The sequence below is a fragment of the Nicotiana tabacum genome, chromosome 19, assembly GCF_000715075.1.
Source record: "Nicotiana tabacum cultivar K326 chromosome 19, ASM71507v2, whole genome shotgun sequence".
Taxonomy (NCBI): domain Eukaryota; kingdom Viridiplantae; phylum Streptophyta; class Magnoliopsida; order Solanales; family Solanaceae; genus Nicotiana; species Nicotiana tabacum.
Genome location: NC_134098.1, coordinates 131,830,868 through 131,853,328, shown reverse-complemented (window position 1 = coordinate 131,853,328; position 22,461 = coordinate 131,830,868). Strand labels below are relative to the sequence as shown.

Here is a 22,461-nt window from a genome sequence, read left to right as displayed (position 1 = left end):
GTAAGAAGAGAAAGAGGTCTTCTGGACAGACTAAGGAGCAGAACAAAAAAAAATTTAAGGGCAACTGCTACAATTGTGGAAAAATCGGTCATAAAGCCCCTGATTGTCGTCTCCCGAAAAAGTATAAGAAGAAGGGACATGCCAACATAGTAGAGAAGAATGATGACATTGATGATCTATGTGCAATACTTTCGGAATGCAACCTAGTTGAAAATCCGAAAGAGTAGTGGATTGACTCTGGAGCCACTCGACATGTTTGTGCTGTCAAGGAAGCATTTGCGACTTACTCTACTGCTGGTCTCGAAGAAGAGCTTTCCATGGGAAATACTGCAACGGCCAAGATTGAAGGTTATGGGAAGATATTCCTGAAGATGACTTCCGGCAAGGTGTTAACCCTCAACAACATTCTTCATGTTCCTACTATTAGGAAGAATTTAGTTTCTACTTCTTTGCTTGTTAAGAATGGATTCAAATGTGTATTTATTTCTAATAAAGTTGTTGTAAGCAAGAATGAAATGTATGTTGGAAAGGGCTACCTCACAGAGGGCCTCTTCAAACTAAATGTAATGGTTGTTGACAGTATGAATAAAATTTCAGCTTCTTCTTATTTATTGGAGTCAAATAATTTATGGCATATTCGTTTAGGACATGTCAATTACAAAACCTTGCGAAAGTTAATTAATTTAGAAGTATTGCCTAAATTCGAGTGTAATAAATCAAAATATCAAATATGTATTGAGTCTAAGTTTATAAAACATCCGTATAAGTCTATTAAAAGGAATTCAAATCCTTTAGACTTAATTCATACTGACATTTGTGATATGAAGTCGACACCATCACGAGGTGGGAAAAAGTATTTTATTACTTTTATTGACGATTGCACTCGATATTGTTATGTTTATTTGCTTAATAGTAAGGATGAAGCAATTGAAGTATTTAAGCAATACAAGAATGAAGTGGAGAACAATTGAATAAAAAGATCAAAATGGTTAGAAGTAATAGGGGTGGAGAATATGAATCTCTATTTGCATAAATATGTTCGGAATATGGAATTGTCCATTAAACTACTGCACCTTACACACCTCAATCCAATAGAATTGCGGAAAGGAAAAATCATACATTAAAGGAAATGATGAATTCTTTATTAATAAGTTCCGGATTACCCCAGAGTTTGTGGGGTGAAGCTATCCTTACAGCTAACCGAATACTCAACAGAGTACCCCACAGCAAAATGCAATCTATTCCATATGAAAAATGGAAAGGAAGAAAACCCAACTTGAAATATTTCAAAGTGTGGGGATGTCTAGCAAAGGTACAAGTTCCTTTATCTAAAAGGGTTAAAATTGGACCAAAAAATATTGATTGCGTTTTCATTGGATATGCTACAAACAGTAAAGCACGTCGGTTTTTTGGTTCATAAATCCGATTATCCCGAAATTCACATTAATACGGTAATGGAACCAGATAATGCTGAATTCTTTGAAAGCATCTATCCGTATAAAACTGAATGTGAGTCGTTAAGTGAAAGACCTAAACGACCTTGGGAAGAACCAAAGGAAAATACTCCAAGTATAGAAGATCCAAGGCGTAGCAAACGTCAAAGAACATCTACTTCCTTTGGACCAGATTTTGTGACATTCTTGCTTGAAAATGAGCCTCAAACTTTTAAAGCAGCTATGTCATCTTCTGATTCAGCGTTTTGGAAAGAGGCAGTCAATAGTGAGATTCAATCAATTTTGGATAACCATACATGGGAATTGGTAGATCTTCCTCCGGAAAATAAGCCTTTAGGTTTGAAATGGATCTTTAAACGGAAAGTGAAAGCTGATGGTACTATTGACAAATATAAGGCAAGACTTGTTGTCAAAGAATATAGACAAAAGGAAGGCCTTGATTACTTTGACACTTACTCGCCAGTAACGAGGATAACATCTATTAGGGTGTTAGTGGCACTAGCGGCCGTGTATGGTCTTTAAATCCATCAAATGGATGTTAAAACAGCTTTCTTAAATGGAGAATTAAAGGAAGAGATTTACATGGAACAACCTCAGGGTTTTGTAGTTCCTGATAAAGAAAAGAAAGTGTGCAAACTTGTTAAGTCGCTTTATGGACTTAAACAAGCACCCAAACAATGGCATGCCAAATTTGACCAAACAATGTTGGCAAGTGGGTTTAAAATCAACGAGTGCGACAAATGTGTTTACATTAAAAACACTCCAGGTCATGAAGTCATTGTTTGTTTATATGTTGATGACATGTTGATAATGAGCAAAAACATGGCAGATATAAATGCTACTAAGCGCATGTTGGCTAGCAAATTCGATATGAAAGACTTAGGAGTTGCTGATGTGATCTTAGGAATCAGAATTCACAAGACTCCACAAGGTCTAGCATTATCACAGTCTCACTACATTGAAAAGGTACTTGACAAGTTCAAGTATTTGGATTTCAAAATTGCCAAGACTCCAATTGACGTGAGTTATGCACTTCAAAAGAATGAAGGTGAAAGTGACTCACAACTGGATTATGCAAGAGTATTGGGAAGTTTGATGTATATCATGAATTGTACGCGACCAGATATAGCATGTGTTATTAGTAAACTGAGTCGGTTTACAAGTAATCCTAATCACATACATTGGATGGCAATAAAACGAGTTTTGGGGTATCTCAAACATACCCAAAATTACGCTTTGCATTATAACAAATATCCCTCCGTGATCGAGGGATATAGTGATGCAAATTGGATCACTGGATCATCTGAAGTTAAATCCACGAGTGGATATGTTTTCACAATTGGGGGCGGAGCAGTGTCTTGGAAATCATTTAAACAAACATGCATCGCCCGTTCTACAATGGAATCTGAATTCATAGCTTTAGATAAGGCCGGTGAAAAAGCTGAATGGCTCCGAAATTTCTTGGAAGATATTCCATTTTGGCCCAAACCTTTGGCACCTATTTGTATACATTGTGATAGTCAAGCGGCAATAGGCAAGGCAGGGAGCATTATGTATAATGAAAAATTTCGTCATATACGACGGAGACACAATACCGTTAGACAACTAATCTCTAGTGGTGTTATCACAATTGACTACATAAAGTTAAGAGATAACGTGTCGAATCCACTTACAAAAGGCTGTTTATGGGTGAGATTGATAGTAGCAAACTTGTTGTATGTGAAAGTAAGAAAAATAGATAAAACAAAAGAAAGAAAAATAAAAAAGAGATGAACTTATGATGTAAGCGCTTACGTCGGCATTCTTATGATGTATGCGCTTACATCGGCATACTTATGATGTATGCGCTTACATCGACATTCTTATGATGTAAGCGCTTACATCGGCATGGCATTCAAATGCATATAAAAGGAGTATGCATTTTCATTTGCATATCATCCCTCAAGTTTTTCTTTCTCTCTTCAATTAATAAAGAACTATTCTTTGTGTGGCTGTGGAGTAGGAAAAAATTGTCGAACCACGTAAATCTTCTCTTGTCTTGTCTTGTGCAATTTATTGCTTTTCTCTTTTAAATATTTTTTTCTCTTCTATTAGCCTGACACGTTTCCCTACAAATGACTCCTAGTATATCTGCTAGTTAAAAGGAATTAGTATTTCAAAATAATAAAATATAATGAGGTGTATTTATTTATTTTATAGAAGCATATATGTTTCATCATGCTAATATTTAGCACAAGTGAATTACCAATTTCTGTAGTTGGATGCAGAGTCATATGAGCAATGTGGTCAAAAGCAGTGATATTCAACTTGGTCGGTGGTGGCAATGGTGTGTCGGTCTCATCATTTGAGTCGATACTTTGTATTATAATTTTTTTATCAAGCACCCAATAAAATTTTTATATTGATGGTCCTTATAGAGTTGATGAAACTTTAACTAATGAAGTGGATATTAGATATATATGGAAGAGCTTAACCTTGTCGGCATAATATGGAATGGCATCGCCATACATAGCTCCTCTAATGTATTTGTCTTGCAAAGTGTCAATATCTGTTAGAGATGCAGTTAAATTATAATTATATAAAGTTAAATATATATTATGAATATATACGTAATTCCCTCTTCATCCTGTAAAAGAAGATTTTGAAATCAAATGTTTTTTTCTGGGGACTCTCTCGTTCTCGACTTATATCCACAATTTGTACCATACATGTTATTTGATTGGGAACTTACCCAAAAGAACGTGCAGGAAAACTAACACAGTTCCACCTAAAGAAGAGAAAACGAATACTACCGAGATAGTTGTCACTACAAATAAATTTTAATCATCAAGAAAGAAAACTTATAGAATACAAATTGTGCAAATGATGTCCACCACACAATGCAATATTCTTTTTAGATAATATCTCAACATAAGACTCTTGCAATATCTCTTCTTTTACATCTAATCTCAAATACCCTAAGAGAATAACCTCACAAGATCACTCCAAAGAAAGGGTTCACACAAGTGTTTCCCAACACTTAACTCTCATACAAAACACTCTTAATAAAGGAGGAAAGGAAGAAACAAGAAATGAAGACTAAGTCACCTAAGAGGCCAACACTTTTTTGCCTATAAAAGGGAAGGCAATTAGTTCATTTTAGACACACCAACAAGACTTGAGTATTCATTTCTTGTTTCTTCCTTTCTTCCTTTATTAAGAGTGTTTTGTATGAGAGTTAGTGTTGGGAAGCACTTGTGTGAACCCTTTCTTTGGAGTGATCTTGTGAGGTTATTCTCTTAGGGTATTTGGGATTAATTAGAGTATTTATTCTAATTTTGTACTCTCTTTTGTACTCTTATTGTTATAGTAAATTGCTCCTCTATGTTTGTGAACGTAGGTCACTTTGACCGAACTACGTTAAATTTGTGTCTTCTTTATCTACTTTAATTGCCGTTATTATCAACTTTTATTGTCTTTGTTATTGTCATTATAATATTGTTTGGCTAAATTTCGCATTACCTGAGTTCCCGATCCTAACAAATTGGTATCAGAGCCAGATCTAACCGGGTTAGTTTAAATAGCCAAAATGACTCTAATAAAGTCTTATGTTGAGAAATTTGACCAAAGTGCAAACTTCGAAATGTGAAAATTAAAGATGGAAGCTATCCTAATTCAGGATGGCTTAGATTTGGCACTGCAAGAAAAGGAGAAGATGCCGGATAAAATGACGGACGAGTAGTTTGCTGTAATAGACAAAAGGGCAAAAGCAGGTATCATTTTAAATCTCTCAAATGAGGTTTTACGTGAAGTTTCTGTAGAAACCACAGCCAAAGGCATGTGGAAAAATTGAAAACCTTATATATGAAGAGGACGGTGAAAAATAGACTTTAACAATTCGTATGGGTGAAGGTACCCCTATTCTCTCTCATCTTGACACCTTTGATTCCATTCTTATGGATTTGAGTAATATAGATGCTGAAATTAAAGATGAGGATCAAGTCGTGTTACTACTTTGTTCTCTACCCCTATCTTTTAAGCATATAAGAGATACCATGCTTTATGCAAAGGATAATATCTCTTATAAGGATATTAAATCTATCTTAAAATCAAAAGAACAGATAGATAGTGATATTACTGGGGAAGCTAGTGGAACTCAAGCGGAAGTTAGCTTGTTTGTTAGGGGCAAATCCGACTCTATATCCAGATACAATAATTTAGAGTGTCATTATTGTCATAAAAAAAGGTTACATAATCTCTGAATGTTATAAACTGAAAAATAAAGAAAAGCATAAAGAAAGAAAAAATGAGCACAAAAATACTTACACCACCGAAACTAGTGTAGCAACTAATGAGATTGAGGGAACTATATTTTTAGCAACTGAAACTAGTTTCAGATCAGAAAATGAGTGGATTTTAGATTCCGGTTGTTCATATCATATGTGTCCTAGCAGGGACTTATTTTCTACATATGATTCAGTTGCAGGTGGAGTTGTCCAACTGGGTAATAATGTTACTTGTAACGTTATTGGCAAAGGTACAATTCAGATCAAAATGCACGATGATGTGGTGAGAATTCTCACCGATATTAGACATGTTCCTGACTTAAAGAAAAATCTCGTCTCTTTGGGTACTCTAGAATCTCTTGGGTGCAAGTACACAGGTGAAGGTGGAGTTCTCAAAGTTTCTCATGATGCTCTTGTGATTATGAAAGCACACAGATCTGGTTCGTTGTATACTTTATTGGGATCCATTGTTATAGGCCCTACTACAGTTTCGGTATCAGACAACTTATCTGATTTTGATGGCATTAAATTTTGACATATGCCCATTGGGGCTTTTGCGGAGAGGGTGGAGCAAATTTATTATATCAGTCAAAATTAGGCCAAGGTGGAGATTTGTAATATGGCCAATATTTTGGCTAATGGAGTCCATCTCACATAAGCATCTTTGCAAAGTGTAGACTTTGTTGGCAATATTCTTTGGGACCCAAAAATATTGCATTGTATGGTGGACATCATTTGTACAAGTTGTATCTCTTCTTTTACACCTAAGAGGCCAAAATTTTTTTGCCTATAAAAGGGAAGGCAATTAGTTCATTTTAGATATACCAATAAGACTTGAGTCTTCATTTCTTATTTCTTCATCTCCTCCTTTATTAAGAGTGTTTTGTATATGAGTTAAGTATTGGGAAGCACTTGTGTGAACCCTTTCTTTGGAGTGATCTTGTGAGGTTATTCTCTTAGGGTATTTGGAATTAATTAGAGTATTTACTTTAATTTTGTACTCTCTTTTGTACTCTTATTGGTATAGTAAAATTGCTCCTCTCCGCTTGTGAACGTAGGTCACTTTGACCGAACCACGTTAAATTTGTGTCTTCTTTATCTACTTTAATTATCGTTATTATCAACTTCTATTATCTTTGTTATTATCATTATAATATTATTTAGCTAAATTTCGCACTATCCGAATTTCAAATCCTAACAAAAAAAAAAAAAAACTCACCAGAAGAGAGAAATTGCATAGAGTGAAATGAGAATTTGTCTGCTAAGAACAGTGAATATCATGTGGCTTTACGGAAAAGCAACACATACACGTGTTAAATACCCAACAAAATAAGTCTAAAGAGGGGAAAAAACAAAAAGCTAATGAAATAGGCCCATATTTACAGCCTTTATTCAGCACAAATTTATTGACACTTTATGTTACTTTTGGTACTATTACTAATGCAGTGTTCGTACTCACACTAATACAGTGTTCGTACTCTCAAAGTGCTGCTTCTAACTAATAATATATAAATATATATGTGTACTTCATCCGTTTTCAATTTAGATAAGTTAGTTTGACTTAACACATAATTTATGAAAAAAAAAGACTTTTGAAATTTATAATCTTAAAAGCTTAAGGGGTAAAAGTTTTGTGGGGCCATAATATTTGTATGGTTATAAAAGTTTCTCATTAATGGTAAAATGGGTAAAATAAAAAATTTAAAGTTGAATTATTTCTAAATTTAGAAATGTGTCATTTATTTTGTAACAGACCAAAAAGGAAAGTAGCTATATCTAATATATATATATATATATATATATATATATATATATATATATATATATATATATATATATATATATATATATATATATATAAACTGAAACCAATTAATGACCTCGAGAAACGTATCAGAAGCTTTGTCATTATTAAATAAATGCTATCAAACTGGGATTGTTCACGTATTTATTTATACTCAGTGATTGCACCAAATTTACAAAGACATTTGTTTACTATATAAACGTTATCTTATCTTTTATCTATAATTAAGTGATATATATTTATATTTTAATTTATGCCTTTTTTAAATCAAATTATTTGCAAAGTGCTAAGTAATCCCGCAAGTGTTCAGAAGCTTGCAGTTAGAGCAGGCTTATATTTTGTTGAACTTAAGAAGAGTGTGACTTCAATAATTTTTTACTAGTAGTGAAACTTCCTAATTTGAGGTTCGGACATTAATTTCTTAATTTAAAAATAACATATACATATATAAAACTTGCATGAGATGTATTATAAACCACAGCTCAATAACAAACAAGGTTCGGAGAACAACATCTTCAATCCATACAGGGCTTTCTTTAATATGACCTTTAGACTTTGTTAGTAATGGCCGAACACTAAAAAATAAGTAAAAACCCAGCTTAAGTTGGTTGTACTTTTAAATTCGTTCAATTCACACAGGCAGGGTGATTGAGGTGTGTGCTTCGCGTAGGGTAGACTAGTAGGGTTGTGCATGGATCGAATTTAGCGCATTTCGGATCGTATCTTCGGATTTCGGATTGGATTATTATGTCTCAAAGTTACAAACTCATATGTATATTTTCTTTGTAAAAGAGGCAGTACAGTAAGAAAAATTCATGTTTATACAATTATGAGAGTACTATGGTGCCAATTGAGCTAAGTCCATCAATTGTAAAGGTAATAACTTGGAGAAAAATGTAAAGGAAGTACTAATTATCCGAATTAAAGTTTAGAATTTATACATGCCTTAATAATTTCGGATCGGATCGTATTAAAATTATACCAATCCGAATCCGATCCGAAATCCGAAATTTTAATAAACACAATCTGAAATTCGATCCAATCCAAAATTCGAAATCCGAAATTGAACGGATCGGTTCGAATTTCGGATATCCGATCCAAATGAACAAACCTAGGGTAGAGTAATTATTTTCAAAGCCCGGCCTTTCTGCCCCAAGGCAAGCATTCCAACCAAGCCAAGCTGAAATAGATCTTGAGCGTCTTGCAAAGGCATCTGCTTGTCTATTTTTTTTCTTGGGACAGAGTAGGACATTCCATATAAATCTTTCCGATCCGCTAGCTGGTGGTCCTCTCCTTACCGTCAAGTGGCTTATTTAACAAGTATTTTAAATAGTTTATCGAAAAAAATTGTTAACTTCTCAAATAATAATGGTGTTATATTATAAAATAGAAGAAGTAGAGTACTTAGAAGTTTGTTCAACTTACGATATTATCTCTAAGATTAAGGTTTCTTAAAGGATTAACATATGGCGTTCGGATCAGAGATTTGATACTTTGTGTTTTGATCCATAATTTTTAAACCACGTCTTCATTTAGATATAACCAAGAAAAAATGGATTTTGAAATAAAACCAAATCACTGTTTATTCCAGCTCTGTCTTTCTAAACTTTTTTTAAATGACTCGTGTAAATTGGTTCATCGGAATTCCCAATTATTAACTGCACACATTTATTAAGTTATAAAAAGTTAGGTAAAAAGTTCGGCCTCTCATTTATTACATTTGAAAAATACTCCTTCCGTTCACTTTTACTTGTCCACTATTAACTTTGCATGTTCCTTAAAAAATAATAAATAAAATATATAATTTATCATGATACTCATATTAATTGATGTATAGCCTTAATAGATTTGGAAAATAATTTGGAATAAGTAATTAATGCTAAGCGCAAAACAAAAAAAATAAATTATTTTTCTCTTGATATGCGAAAGTGGACAAATAAATGTGAAAATATATTTTTAAAATAGTGAACAAGTAAAAGTGAACGGATGGATGGAGTAAGTAATCTCATTAAATTGTCGATAAAAATAGAGTTGACTAGAGCTCAATTATATAGTACTAATAGCAATTTTTTTGTTGAACTCAACTTTGTACTCAATCTCCTTATTAGTATAGAACTCCATCCTTTGCAAAAGGATTCATATGATTACACAGTTACTAGGGAACTAATGAAGATTATCTATTAATTATCCTAATTTGTTAAGAGTTAGAGTATATCAATCCAAAATTTTGGTTACTTTATTAAACAGCCTCCTTTTTTTACAAATAAATACACACAACTCATAGCAGCTGGAGATGATATCAAAGAAGGACAGGTGGACTTGCAATGAGTATGCTCCAGTAGTGGTAAAGCACTATCTAATTAATTAGGAACAGATTACATTAATTATTCTTCAATTAAATTATTACCACTCCCCTCCCTCATTTTGCAACCTCTCTGCATTTCCACAACTTTCCAGCCAGAAATAATCTTGCAAGTGGAATTCGTTTATTGTTGGAAAGTTTTTGTTATTTAAGACATAAAATTCTGTTTAGTTGGTTTTTAAAAAAGTTTTAAGAAACATATTTCACCTTTTTTATTTTTTCCACTATGAAATTCTTTTGTTGAAGAGGAATTTTTATAAATAGTTATTGGGATATTTGGCATTTGAAATACGCTGGTATTATTATCTAAATTCGTATTGAATAGGTCTATTAGGAAGGTAAAATGCTCCCGTCCATATCAGAAAAGCTTTGCAATCCCGACGCTTGAACTAGAGAAATAAGTCGAGAGGGATTCCAACTATCCACCACATTCATAGATAATTTTATATTACTTTTCATATAACATTAAAATAGACATTTAAGATATAATTATTGTTCAGACATAAACAATAATTAAAAAAATTCGCTTTTAGTCCCTGAAATATTTGTAAATTTTGACCGTTGTGATATCTGATTAGGCATATTGGTAAAATATATATGTACTTTTGGTCCATCTGCTTATGATTTTTATAATTTGGTAATTAGTAACTGTTAAATCATTTAATTGCTCATGCATTTTATTAGCCTTGTACTAATAACTCCATATTTTGAGGAAAATATATTTATCAAAATATCTAAATATAACTACTGATAATAGTTGATTTATCAATAATTGAGGGATGAAAAGAGTAATTATCCGAATTAAATAATTTGATCCTCCTGTCCAAAATTCCTTGTTCAGTTTGGGACAAATGGCGGACAAAAGAACAAAGTTGTCAAAGCCATTACCAATTACCATGAGAGAAACGACCAAAATTGGAGAGGCGCAATATTCGAAGTGAAAAACAGCATTAAACTCAGTGGCAATTAAAACACTCCATTAATCTTCTCTCATTATATATATCGTCATCGTCAAATCACTGTGTCGAATTCTTCATCTTTTTTTGCCGCCTTTGCCCCTTCCCTTCGATCATTCCATTTTTTCTATTTCTGTCGATTCCGCTTTCCAATTTTTAACTCTGCTTTCCTAAATTAGCCTGTTTCACTTTTTCCCATTTTCTTGATTTATAGATCACAATCCAAAAGCATCAAGATTTCTTGTTTTGCTTCTTTTTCTTGTAATACAGTAGCAAAATTTCATCTGGGGTTTTCTTCAATTTCAAATTCAAAAGCTGAATTCACAATTCTGGGAACTGGGTTTCGAATCTTGCTTGTAAAAGGTTGAATCTGTAGATGATTCTAGAATCTTGAGAGTCAAAAAGTTAGATTTTTTTTTGGAGGAAGGAAAGGTGAAGATGAGGAATAAAGGGGAAAAGAATGACCTGGAGAGTAGGTTGCCGGTTTCAGTAACAAGAGATTCAACAGTTAGTCTTTTAAAGGTACTAACAACTTTGATTGTATTTGTAGTTGGAGTAGTTATTGGATTGACCTCAAGTTCACATATTGATAGGTACTTTACTTTTCAAGCTGAACAAATTATTGCAAATAATGCATTGGCTGATACAGTGAGCAGAGCTAATAATAATAACAATAATGGAAAGTGTAGTGTTTGTGAGAAGGAGGATTGTTTAAGTATGGAAAGTTTTGTTAGGCCAAAGATTTTGATTCATGGAATGTCTGATGATGAACTGTTTTGGAGGGCTTCATTAGAGCCTTATAAAGAGGAGTTTCCATTTAAGAGAGTGCCTAAAGTAGCTTTTATGTTCTTGACTAGAGGGCAATTACCGTTAATACCGTTGTGGGAAAGGTTCTTTGAAGGACAGGATGTGAATAAGTACTCTATATATGTGCATGCTTTACCAGGATATGTGCTGAGTATTTCAAATACCTCAGTTTTCTACAAGCGGCAAATCCCAAGTCAGGTATATATGATTCTTTGCTGACATGAATTTGAAGATTGTCTGGTTGATGTTGTTTTCATGCTTATTGTGTGCTAGTCTAGGAAATGCTTTCTTTTGTGCATATGTTATTTTTTTTATTCATAGAAGAATGTGTTAGTTTGGTTCTGTTTTCACATGGAATGTGTGAATGCATTATAGTGGAGAGACGACTCTTATTTCACACAAAAGATGCATGCTAGCTCTTTTCATTTTGAAAGGACACTTATGTTCTTTAATAGTGAAGTTCATATTAGGTGGGAAGTAAAAAAGGACATATCATTGTCCATCGACGATTTATAAGGTTGCTGAACTCTTTAATGAGCAGTTTAAGTTGATGCTTTAAGCAAGAGTGTAGTAGTTCCTTTGACGCAAATGTTGAATTTTTCAGTTGTCTGATGTTTATTAATTAGTTTGGTTTTGTGACAATATACATAAAAGAAAAATATGATGAAACATCTTCATATTACTCTTCTGAGATAAATTACTGAGAAGATGCTTTAAAACATTTACTGATGGGTGCTGTCTACTACCAAAGTTGGCTAAGATTTTGTATAAACTACTACTGTTTGAACTATTGAGCTGTGTGAAGTGTGATTTAGTTTTCTCCAAAATGACACGAGATAGAAATTATATGAGTTGATTGCTGATTCATTGCATAATCTTCAGGCTATTGAATTTACAATGGTGATAGTTGGAAAAAGCAAAGACATAACCAATTCTCATAGAGCCTTTTCATTCATTAAGATATAACGGAGAATGTCTAGTCAGTCTACCCGTAGATTTGATTTATCTGAAAACATGTTTTTCTAGCCTTAGAGGTAGTTCGGGGAATGATTGAGCAGCGTGTGATGTGAGTCAGAGGGATGCCTCATTGCTTGAATTTCCATTTTTGAGAGTAAAACAGTGATGCAGCAGATAAGCTATGCTTCTTATCCAAAATAAGAAAAAGAAACAATCAGTAATCTATTTTGGGGGTTGCGGGGGTTTTGTGTGTGTGTGTGTGTGTGGGGGGGGGGGGGGGGGAACAATTATAAGTAGAAAAGTTATGGGCGTGGGGCTCCTACATTATGGGGTATTGTAAGTGTCAGAGTCTTGTTGCTAGGATCCGTTGAGATTCAACCTAAAGCTATAGCCGATATGGGCTCGGAAGAGTCTTTTTTTTTCTTCTAAAATTTCTGGGCCTATATCCCCAAAATAATTCTACTACTCCTGTGTGTTTATATTTTCTCTGTTGATCCCTGTGGTGATATCTAAAATCTCTAACTAATGCAGCACCACCATCTACCAGAAAATACACACTCACACGCGCATATTTGTATATACATATCTGATACAAGTAAAACACATTTCATATATTTGACTGCATTCTGTAGATGCATGTAAAAAGAAGTATGTATAAAACCAGCTTCAGCCTCATAAACCGAATCCTGGCTGCGCCTCTATTTCCTTCAGATCTGATAAGAAGGAGATGTGAGTTTATTTTGGAACATGAAGGTTGCAGTCTGGTACATAATTCAAGTGAGGAGCTAAAAGGTGAACCTCCATTAGTTGCCGATTAACACTAACTCTAGCCTTATTCCTTTCACTTAAATCCTTGGGCTTACATGGACTTCTGTTAGAGTCAGCTAGTGTGGAAATTTGAAGCAACACCAATAGAAAACTAATTCGGATCCAGATCGATCAGAGCACTATTAACGCCTTCAAGTAACTTATTCTAGCTAATATCTAATTTATATAGATTCTGATTAATTGAAGTTTCCAGTTTGTTGGTTAAATTACTTATCCATGTGCAGTGCACATCAAGTGCAAAATAGTACAATTGAAAAAGAAAAAGAAAAAAAAAATCTTCTGGATGAGCTAATCAGTTTAGAGGAAGAAGAAGAGAAGAAGGTAGATGAGTTTATGCGACTGCCATAACTTTGAGTTTAATCCATTTATGATATTACCAACAGTCCTATCGGTTGAGCTTACAAGTTGAATGCATTTGAGTTATGTTACTGGAACCCCCTAAGAGAATACCGAGTTATTTGGTGTACTTATTAGATTGGGCTAGGTGTATGATATTGGTGCAGATAGGAAGAGACGTGGATCTTTCTTTCTTGCTTCTTCAACCTGTCAATCTACTAAATGGTTTTAGCTGGAGTGAGAAATCCTGCAGGATGTAGATTCAAAGTTGATGGACATTGGAATTGTTCTCTAAATGAACTAAGTGTTTTGAAATCCTGTGTTTGTGTGATGTGCAAATATAACAAGTATAACTCATAATTATCTAGCTAATACAACTATTTTTCTTTATATTTTTCAGCATGTTGAATGGGGATCAGTAACACTGGTTGATGCTGAAAGGCGGCTTTTGGCCAATGCCCTGCTCGACTTCTCAAATGAGCGGTTTGTGCTCCTTTCTGAGAGCTGTATTCCAGTTTACAATTTCCCAACTGTCTACAAGTATCTTATTGGATCCATTCATAGTTTTGTTGAATCATATGATGATCCTTCTCGCTATGGGCGGGGCCGCTATAACCGCCGCATGAAACCTGATATCAAACTTTCTGATTGGCGAAAAGGGTCTCAATGGTTTGAGATGAACCGAACTTTAGCCGTTAGGGTAGTTTCAGATACCAAATACTACGATATGTTCAGAAGACTTTGCACACCTGCTTGCTACCCCGATGAGCACTATATTCCTACTTTTATTCGATTGTTCTATGGACCTTTAAATGCCAACCGGACAGTGACGTATGTTGACTGGTCCGTAGGGGGTCCTCACCCTGCAACATTCGGCGCGGTTAATATTACTGAAGGTTTCTTACAGTCGATAAGGAACAATGGAACAGCATGTTCATACAACTCAGAGAAGTCACATATCTGTTACCTCTTTGCTAGAAAGTTTGAACCAAGTGCTCTAGAACCTTTACTGAACCTCAGTTCTAGCGTGTTGGAATTTTGAAGAGAAATTTTGGGAGATAAGGGTATCTTTTTTCACCCTTTCTTGTGATTGATTTTGATGTTAGATCTTTTGCACACCAGTTCAAGTCTGCATTATGAGTTATTTGACGCTTGTAGTAACATGATACAGAATTTCTTGGAGAGGATTTAGGTTCTTAAAATTGAGGGGAAATATGCAGACGGTGAAATTTGCCACTATTTTTGTAGTAGGGGGAATTATAACGATATTCAAGATGGTTTTGTAGCTTTTTTCGCAGTAAAAGTTGGTACCAGATATCATTCGTCGTTAATATTTTTTTCCCATGTAACCCCACGCCAAAGCTTTCTAATGTAATTATCTTAGAGGAAACAATGCCGTATTGAAGGAATTAACTAAGTCATAATTATGCTCCCATTTGGGCACAACAGTTCTCCTCCTACATTTCTATCCCACATTCCATAAAAGAAGGGGCTTTTTTAAAGAAAAAACATACGACCTTAAGATAAAATTGAAGTGTAATTAGTGAACTGCTATACCAGCAAGTGCTTTGATAGACAACCACCCAAAAATGAAGCGTCGTCTACATTGACAAACACATTCGTCTACATACTACTGGTAAGTATTAGTTGTACATGTTAGGAAGAGCTTAAAGGATAAGGCTGACTTTCACAAGAACACTGTTACATAATTCTGAGAGTATTGGACATGTCAGGAAGAGCTAAAAGTATAAGGTCGACTTCCGCCAGAATGCTGTACAGGATGTTGGTGGTAGCAGCTCCCATGCACGGTTGTAATAGCAGTCGGCTCAATCTACTAAATAACCAAATTTGCAAGCACACTAGTCTCGTGTGAGTAAAAATGAATTTCTTTCACCAATGATGCAATAAAGAAATATTGTACCAGTGTGGATGTGTTTCAACCGAATAACCTCAAATCCCCGCTCAAAAAGTCCTTCCTCTGGAAATAAAGAAGCCGCATGTCAGTTCAAGACTACTTCACATATGCTGAGGAAAAATTCTATGCTAAACACGAAATATCAAGGTGAGACAGTTGCAGTCTTGCAGATATCAGATGAATCTGGATCTGTGTACTAATTACGGCTTGCAAATAGGAACGGAAGCCATGATTTTTGTCGTTATTCTTTCTCTTTTTCTTTATCAGATAATGGTTGAAAATAGAAAAAGACACCTCTATAGAAACTAGTGAATACTTGGAAAGAAATCAGAATGTGAATACTTGGAAAAAGAGATTTCTGTAAAAATTGGATGAATGGGAGAATGAGGAGCGACAGAAACATATAGAGGAGGAGCAATATCGTGCACACCAATGTCAGTGCCCGCTTTTGCTGAAGCAGGACAGAGAACAGTGCACTTGTCATTCCCATTCTTTGGATGTTCTGCAGCTAAAACCTTACCAGCTGCTGGATATAAACAAAAATCCCAATATCAGCCAGTGACGAAAAAACAGAATATCAGTCATATTTTCACTTCGACACTTTCTGCAAATACAAGGGATCTAAATGAATAACAAATACAAGTGTCAGCCCCGATGCACATGTTTGTGGCGTATGCTGTTTTTGTAAAAGTCAAAAGAAAAAGTGAGAAGTTGAGTCACTACCCTTCGACTGCTTTGAAGACTGAACAGCTTCATCAAATATGCTAGCTGTACCAGATCCAACGACACCTACTCGGATAAATGGGGTCCCAGCAGCTTTAAGTAGCAAATCGGAAACACGAGGGAACCAGAGAGCAAAAGCAAATATAGATCATTTAGGCAGCTTAAAGCATTTGAGGTTTTTTTCAACAAATTAACTGTAATGGAAAGCATAGGTACACATTCATCTTTTCTGGGAACTAATTATTGTACCATTTAGTCCAACAACTTCAACATAAGTACACACATCACTGTAGACACTAATGATTTTTGCTTATTGTGTAGCTGACAAGCAATCTACTGAAGATCTTTTATACCGCTTCTATTCTTCTTCAAGGAAAACGTCCACAATAGAAGCTTCTATTCTTTGCAGGTTCTAGTGTCACATAAAGCTACATATCATTTCACTGGATAATCAAGACTTAATATGAGAACAAACATTAACATATAGGAAGGTTTTTGCATCTTGATACTATTGATTTTTCTTAAAGTTACGGAGTCGAATGAAACATCTTTCACAAGAAGTTAAAACTTTCTGAAAGAATTAAAAAAAGAGCTGACCAAAATTATATATTAAAAAAAAAACTATCTACACAAGCAAGCAGCTCAGTGTCTTCTGTTTTACTGACAAGTCAAACTCTAAATTACTTAAATTAACATCAGGTCTAGTATACTTTAAAGCAAATTTAGAACAAAGGAACTGTTCTAAAGACTTGTCAAAAGGAAAAATTAGTTATTCTGCATCATAAGGTGCCGAAGTTAGGCCCAACATCCCCAATAGGTTGTTGGGAGGCTTGCTGGTAATTAAGATATCTACCAATTGAAACCTAAACTCATCCCATCCCCCCCCCCCCCCGCACCAACATCAAAATAATTCTTTTATCAGGTAATGATTAATCGTTTTAGGGTTTTTTTTTAAAAAAAAAACTGGTAACTTTTAACCGTTTTAGGGTTCTGATTTCAGAAACAAATCGAAAATGAATTATCGACAGTCAATGATACTGAGATATGGAAAACACATAATTTTTGAAGTGAGATATGGAAAACACATAATAAGCACAAGATAATGGATGATGATCATAATGGTTGCTCAAAAAGAAAGCTTCTCACTTGGCGTAGAGACAAAGTGTTGGGGCTGACTTCTACCAGTCTGCCAGATTATAAAACTTATAATCATAATGAAGGTTGTGTTTACTTACCAACCAAGAATGTGGTGCAGCGGCTGATGTCCTGAGGAGTGAGACCCCAAAGGCTGCAACTCTAAGTCCCCAAGCAGTAATCTGCGGTCATTGCTGAACATCAACAAGAAAGGGACAGATGATTTACATTTTACATTGCCAAGTAGCAGCTTATCTACAACCCCTAATGATAATATATGCCGCTTGGTTCTTTTGCTCTATTACAGACATGTGAATGAGTAAGTGTTTCGTGGTTTAGACTATTTTAGGTACATTATTTGACAGACATCATCAAAATTTTAAAAAAAAATCACAACTGAGATATTGTTTTTGATGAGGCGAATTTTATTAATATGAAAGGGGAAAATTTCAGAATACAAGATGTAGAATAAATAGGAATATTTTCTCAGCAATATTACAATTTAATTCATTTCACCAAGGACAGGTAATTCACTTATGAGCAACTCAAATCACCCTAAACCCATCAATTTCTCTACAAAATTTCCAATGATTTCTATTGATGCATATTAACCCATGATCGTAGCCACATCAACTATGACAGCATGTGACATCAAGAGGATGTTTCCTATTCCTGCAGTACTAATCAGATAACTGTAACAAAAGCAGGCCCGCCAGAGAAACTATGCTTCACAAATCACATTCTCCCTTGGCCTACCACTTGGGGGTATTGCTCGACGTTGTCCCCTTGGGATGATGCCTCTTTTGTTACTTGAGGACTTATATTTTGCCTAGGTACTTGTGTAAAGGCTGATGCTGGACCTTGCATTTCGAGGGCACCTCTAAATGATTGGGAAGCATGTGAGATTTCATTTAGTGGAGTATGAGCAGACTCTCTTTGTATGTCCATAGAATAAGGTGATGCCTTTTGTGGAGTCTGTGTGAAACCTGATGGCTGACCTTGCATTTGATGGTTTCCTCCTTGTCCTGCCATATAAGTGGATGGAGATGACCATTGTGGAACATGTGTGAAACCTGATGGCTGACCTTGCATGTGAGAAGCTCCTTGTTGTGACATGAATGAAGGTGGTGGATGACCTTGCCTTTGCAGTGATCCTTGTCCAGCCATGAAAGAGTGTGGTGGAGCTCCTTGTTGTGGCACAAAAGAAGGCGGTGAGGACTGCTGCACGTTTCTTGCAAAAGCTGATGGCTGACCTTGCATCTGCTGTGATCTTTGCCCATCCATGAAGGACGGTGGTGAAGCTCCTTGTTGACCTTGCATCTGCTGTGATCTTTGTCCATTCATGAAAGATGGTGGTGAAGCTCCTTGTTGAGTAAAAGAAGGTGATGATGCCTGATGCGGATTTTGTGCAAAAGGTGAAGGCTGACCTTGCATTTGATGTGATCCTTGTCCAGCAACAAAAGAGGGTGGTGCCGTTTGTTGCCACCTTGGATTAGGCACTGACTGCTGGCCTTGCATTTGTGATGATCCTTGTCCTCCCATGAAAGAAGGTGGTGAAGCTTGTTGCCAGCTAGGATTAGGCACTGACTGCTGGCCTTGCATTTGTGAGGATCCTTGTCCTCCCATGAAAGAAGGTGATGAAGATTGTTGCGACATGGAGCTAGGAGAATATGCTGCACTTTGCATTTGTGGTGATCCTTGTCCTCCCATGAAAGAAGGTGATGAAGACTGCTGCGACATGGAGCTAGGAGCATATGCTGCACTTTGCATTTGTGGTGATCCTTGTCCTCCCATGAAAGAGGGAGATGAATTTTGCTGCCACAATGAGTTACGAGCTGAAAGATGACTTTGCACTTGTGATGATCCTTGTCCCTCGAAAAAAGAAGGTGGTGACGTCTGCTGGGCTGCATAAAGACATAAAAGAATTGACAAGTAGCGAATGATCAGCGCAGCAGCTTTTGGGTATAGATAATGACCCTAGTGCTGTACAATGATGTGGATTAAATTGTTCTCTATGTTCCTGCTTGGCAGAAGAGGTTCTTTTTTGCCAAAAGTTGGACAAACTTAAAAAAATATAGTAAAGAATTATGTAAAATCAGCAATTACAGAAAAAGAAGAAGACAAAGTTAGGGAATATGGAAATGTGCAGAAAGGTGGGAATAGAGTACCTGGAACCTGAGAAGTTCCTGCTGATTGTCTAGGTATTTGTGAAAGCCATGGAACGTGCCCTCGAGGTGGCCCTGATGGTCTAGAAGATGGGAAGTAAGTCGGCTTTGTAGCAAAAACTCTTTCAATCTCCTCACGACGACCTTGGTTACCAAAAGCTTCTAACAGGAACTCCCTGAGGGCACTGGTGAGACCAACGCCATAGTTTATCATCTGAATTACTAAATTGGAACTCGCATCATAATTGCCTTCTCCACATAGTGCCCTAATCACAATATCATAAGTTGTGACATCAGGTTTTGGTTCTCTCTCACCCATCTTGGTCAGAATAGGCACGCACTCCGCGACCTTGCCTTTCTCAATCAAGAAATTAAACCATTTGTCAGCATAGATTGGAATGACTCTCAGCCCTGCCTCCACCATCTTCGTGTATTTCTCCAACGTGCCTTCAACATTCTCCATCTTCACATATGCCTCAATCATTGTCCTATAAGTTGTGACATCTGGGCTCAATGACTTGTTACACAACTCCATATAATATTTTTCTGCTTCCTCCATCATTTCTAGCTCACAAAGTCTCGATATCATATTATTGTAACCCGCAACGTCCATTGCAAAAGGTCTGGTCTTGAGGCCCTTCCCCACCTTCTTGAAGGTGTCCAAGGCCTCTGAAACCTTCCCTAACCTAAAACATTCATTCACCATTAAATTAAAAGTGTCTGAATTCACAGCCTGGAACGTTGGTGGTGTGTGATCATCTAACATGGCATCAAACAACACCCACGCCTCCGTTTCCCTCCCATGCCTCAACAACACCTCCAACAGCACATTACAAGTCGCAGGAACCATCCTATACTTTTTATCAAGAAGGGATCGATACGATTCCATCGCCTCTTTTACCTTCCCCTGCTTGAAAAACCAGTCCATAAAAGTAGCATTCACCACCCCATCATAAACAGTACACCTCTCTTTCAACTCGTCAAACAGCTCATTCGCTTTCTCTAAATTATCCAAATTCAGGAACCCTAATATCAAATTGTTATAAACTAGAGAATCCGCACCGTGTCCTTTATTAAGCATTTCCCTAAGCAAATCTACAGCTTCTGCTATACGGTCCGAATCAATTAATCCTTTAGTAAGATGGCGATATGTCACAGCAGATGGACTAAAAGGTGCATTTTCAAGAATATGACTGTATACTTTTAAGCCTTCATCAACTTCACCAGCTTCACAATGTGACACAATGAGATGATTGTATGAAACAACGTTAGGAATAATACTATACTGATTGAAAAAGTACTGAAACAAAGCCTTAGCATCACTGTATCGGCCGGCGCGATACATAGCACCGATGATAGCATTACACGTGAATACAGTCGGCCGTGTGTTTGAGAAAACGGCGTGACGAGCAACGGCAGCTGCGGATTCCAAATCCCCGGCGCGGATGAGAGACTGAACGCGATTGTGAAGGTTAAGCCGGTGGCCGGTCAGTGCCGACGTGGTATCGGGAAGGCGGGAACGAGGGTCGTCAGGTGAAGGCGGTCCCCTCGGGAGTGGATCACGACGGAGGGCGTTGATTGGTGGTTCAATACGGAGGCGGCGCTTGCGACGGCGGCGTTCGGCGGCGGCTTCTTCGGCTGAAGAAAATGCGTATGATCGCTGAGGGAGAAGGAAGTTAGGGTTTTGAGGAGGTGGTAGTTGTGGTGTTGGGTGAGGATGAACGGACGGTGTAAGTTGAGTTCTGACAGCGGCGGAGGAACGGCGGAGAGAGCGTAGGAGGATGCCATAGAGTGACATCGCGAGTAAGGTTTAGGTGAAATACTGAGAGTGGAAATGTGTGCGAGGCTTAAACCTTAAACCCTAGAGGTGGAGTTTAATTTGCAGAGAGACAAAAAGTGAAGAGATGATGAGAGCGTGGTTTAACGCAGGAAATGTTAATGTGTGGTTGATATAATTTTGGATTTTCTGTACACTGATCAGACACCGTTGCTTTTAGTTTACCCGTAGGTCGCTCATTCGTTCAGCGACCTATGTGGAAAACGTATAAATACCTAGTATAATTTTGTTTCAGAAAAAGCTGTAATTACTTGTAATTTTGGTAACATAAAAACGAAATTAACGATTAATCTAACCTAATGATTGAAAAAAAATACAATTAACAATGTACTTAGCATTATATTTATTTTGTGTCTACATAATAAATACTGTAGTATATACAAGTTATATGAAACACCTTTGTCAATAGGAATGAACTTATGAAAATAGTTTGGGCAAAGCCGAAATTCGAATTTTTAAAATTTTTTGTTTGATTTTTCGGATTACGAATTAGATTTTGGATTTAAGGCTTGATTTGGCACTTTTTAGATATTCGGAAATCCAAAAATTTTATATTTATATTTAGTCAATTATCAATATGCAAATAATAATAACTCCAATACCTTACCCATAAGGTATTATCTCGTATATTCAATATTAATTACTAAGTTACTATTAGAATACTTTTTATTTGGATATGGTTTTACTATAGCTAATTCTTATCAATCTTATTAATGTCTCTGTTATATTTCCTTAACGATGATTTCATTATTTGAATACTTTATTTAAATGATTGCAACGAGAATGATGAACTTTTTAGGCAATTTAACTTGACTATTTTATTTGGATGTTATTTTTGTAAGAAGAAAAAATATCTTAACTTATAAGTTGAAAGTCGAAAATTCGAAATATCCAAACCGATTAATCCAAAATCGAACT

The 22,461-nt window shown here is 35.9% G+C and overlaps 2 protein-coding genes and 2 long non-coding RNA genes across 4 annotated transcripts; 2 read left to right on the top strand and 2 right to left on the bottom strand.

Moving 5' to 3' along the window:
- The first annotated feature begins 3,399 nt into the window (after positions 1-3,399).
- On the top strand, positions 3,400-4,122 carry LOC142173855 (uncharacterized). The gene is made up of 2 exons (XR_012703219.1): positions 3,400-3,475; positions 3,712-4,122. It is a non-coding gene; the product is annotated as an uncharacterized LOC142173855 (long non-coding RNA).
- A 6,552-nt stretch (positions 4,123-10,674) lies between these two features.
- On the top strand, positions 10,675-15,082 carry LOC107806586 (glycosyltransferase BC10-like). The gene is made up of 2 exons (XM_016630757.2): positions 10,675-11,846; positions 14,170-15,082. Exons 1-2 carry the CDS (start codon positions 11,280-11,282, stop codon positions 14,809-14,811), a joined length of 1,209 nt encoding a protein of 402 aa, XP_016486243.1. The 5' UTR covers positions 10,675-11,279; the 3' UTR covers positions 14,812-15,082.
- A 273-nt stretch (positions 15,083-15,355) lies between these two features.
- Positions 15,356-16,221, bottom strand: LOC142173305 (uncharacterized). The gene is made up of 2 exons (XR_012702966.1): positions 16,115-16,221; positions 15,356-15,747 (listed from the first exon to the last, which is right to left on the bottom strand). It is a non-coding gene; the product is annotated as an uncharacterized LOC142173305 (long non-coding RNA).
- A 1,727-nt stretch (positions 16,222-17,948) lies between these two features.
- Positions 17,949-21,622, bottom strand: LOC107806585 (pentatricopeptide repeat-containing protein At1g10270-like). Its single transcript, XM_016630755.2, has 2 exons — positions 19,710-21,622; positions 17,949-19,445 (listed from the first exon to the last, which is right to left on the bottom strand). Exons 1-2 carry the CDS (start codon positions 21,502-21,504, stop codon positions 18,277-18,279), a joined length of 2,964 nt encoding a protein of 987 aa, XP_016486241.2. The 5' UTR covers positions 21,505-21,622; the 3' UTR covers positions 17,949-18,276.
- Between the last annotated feature and the right edge of the window lie 839 nt (positions 21,623-22,461).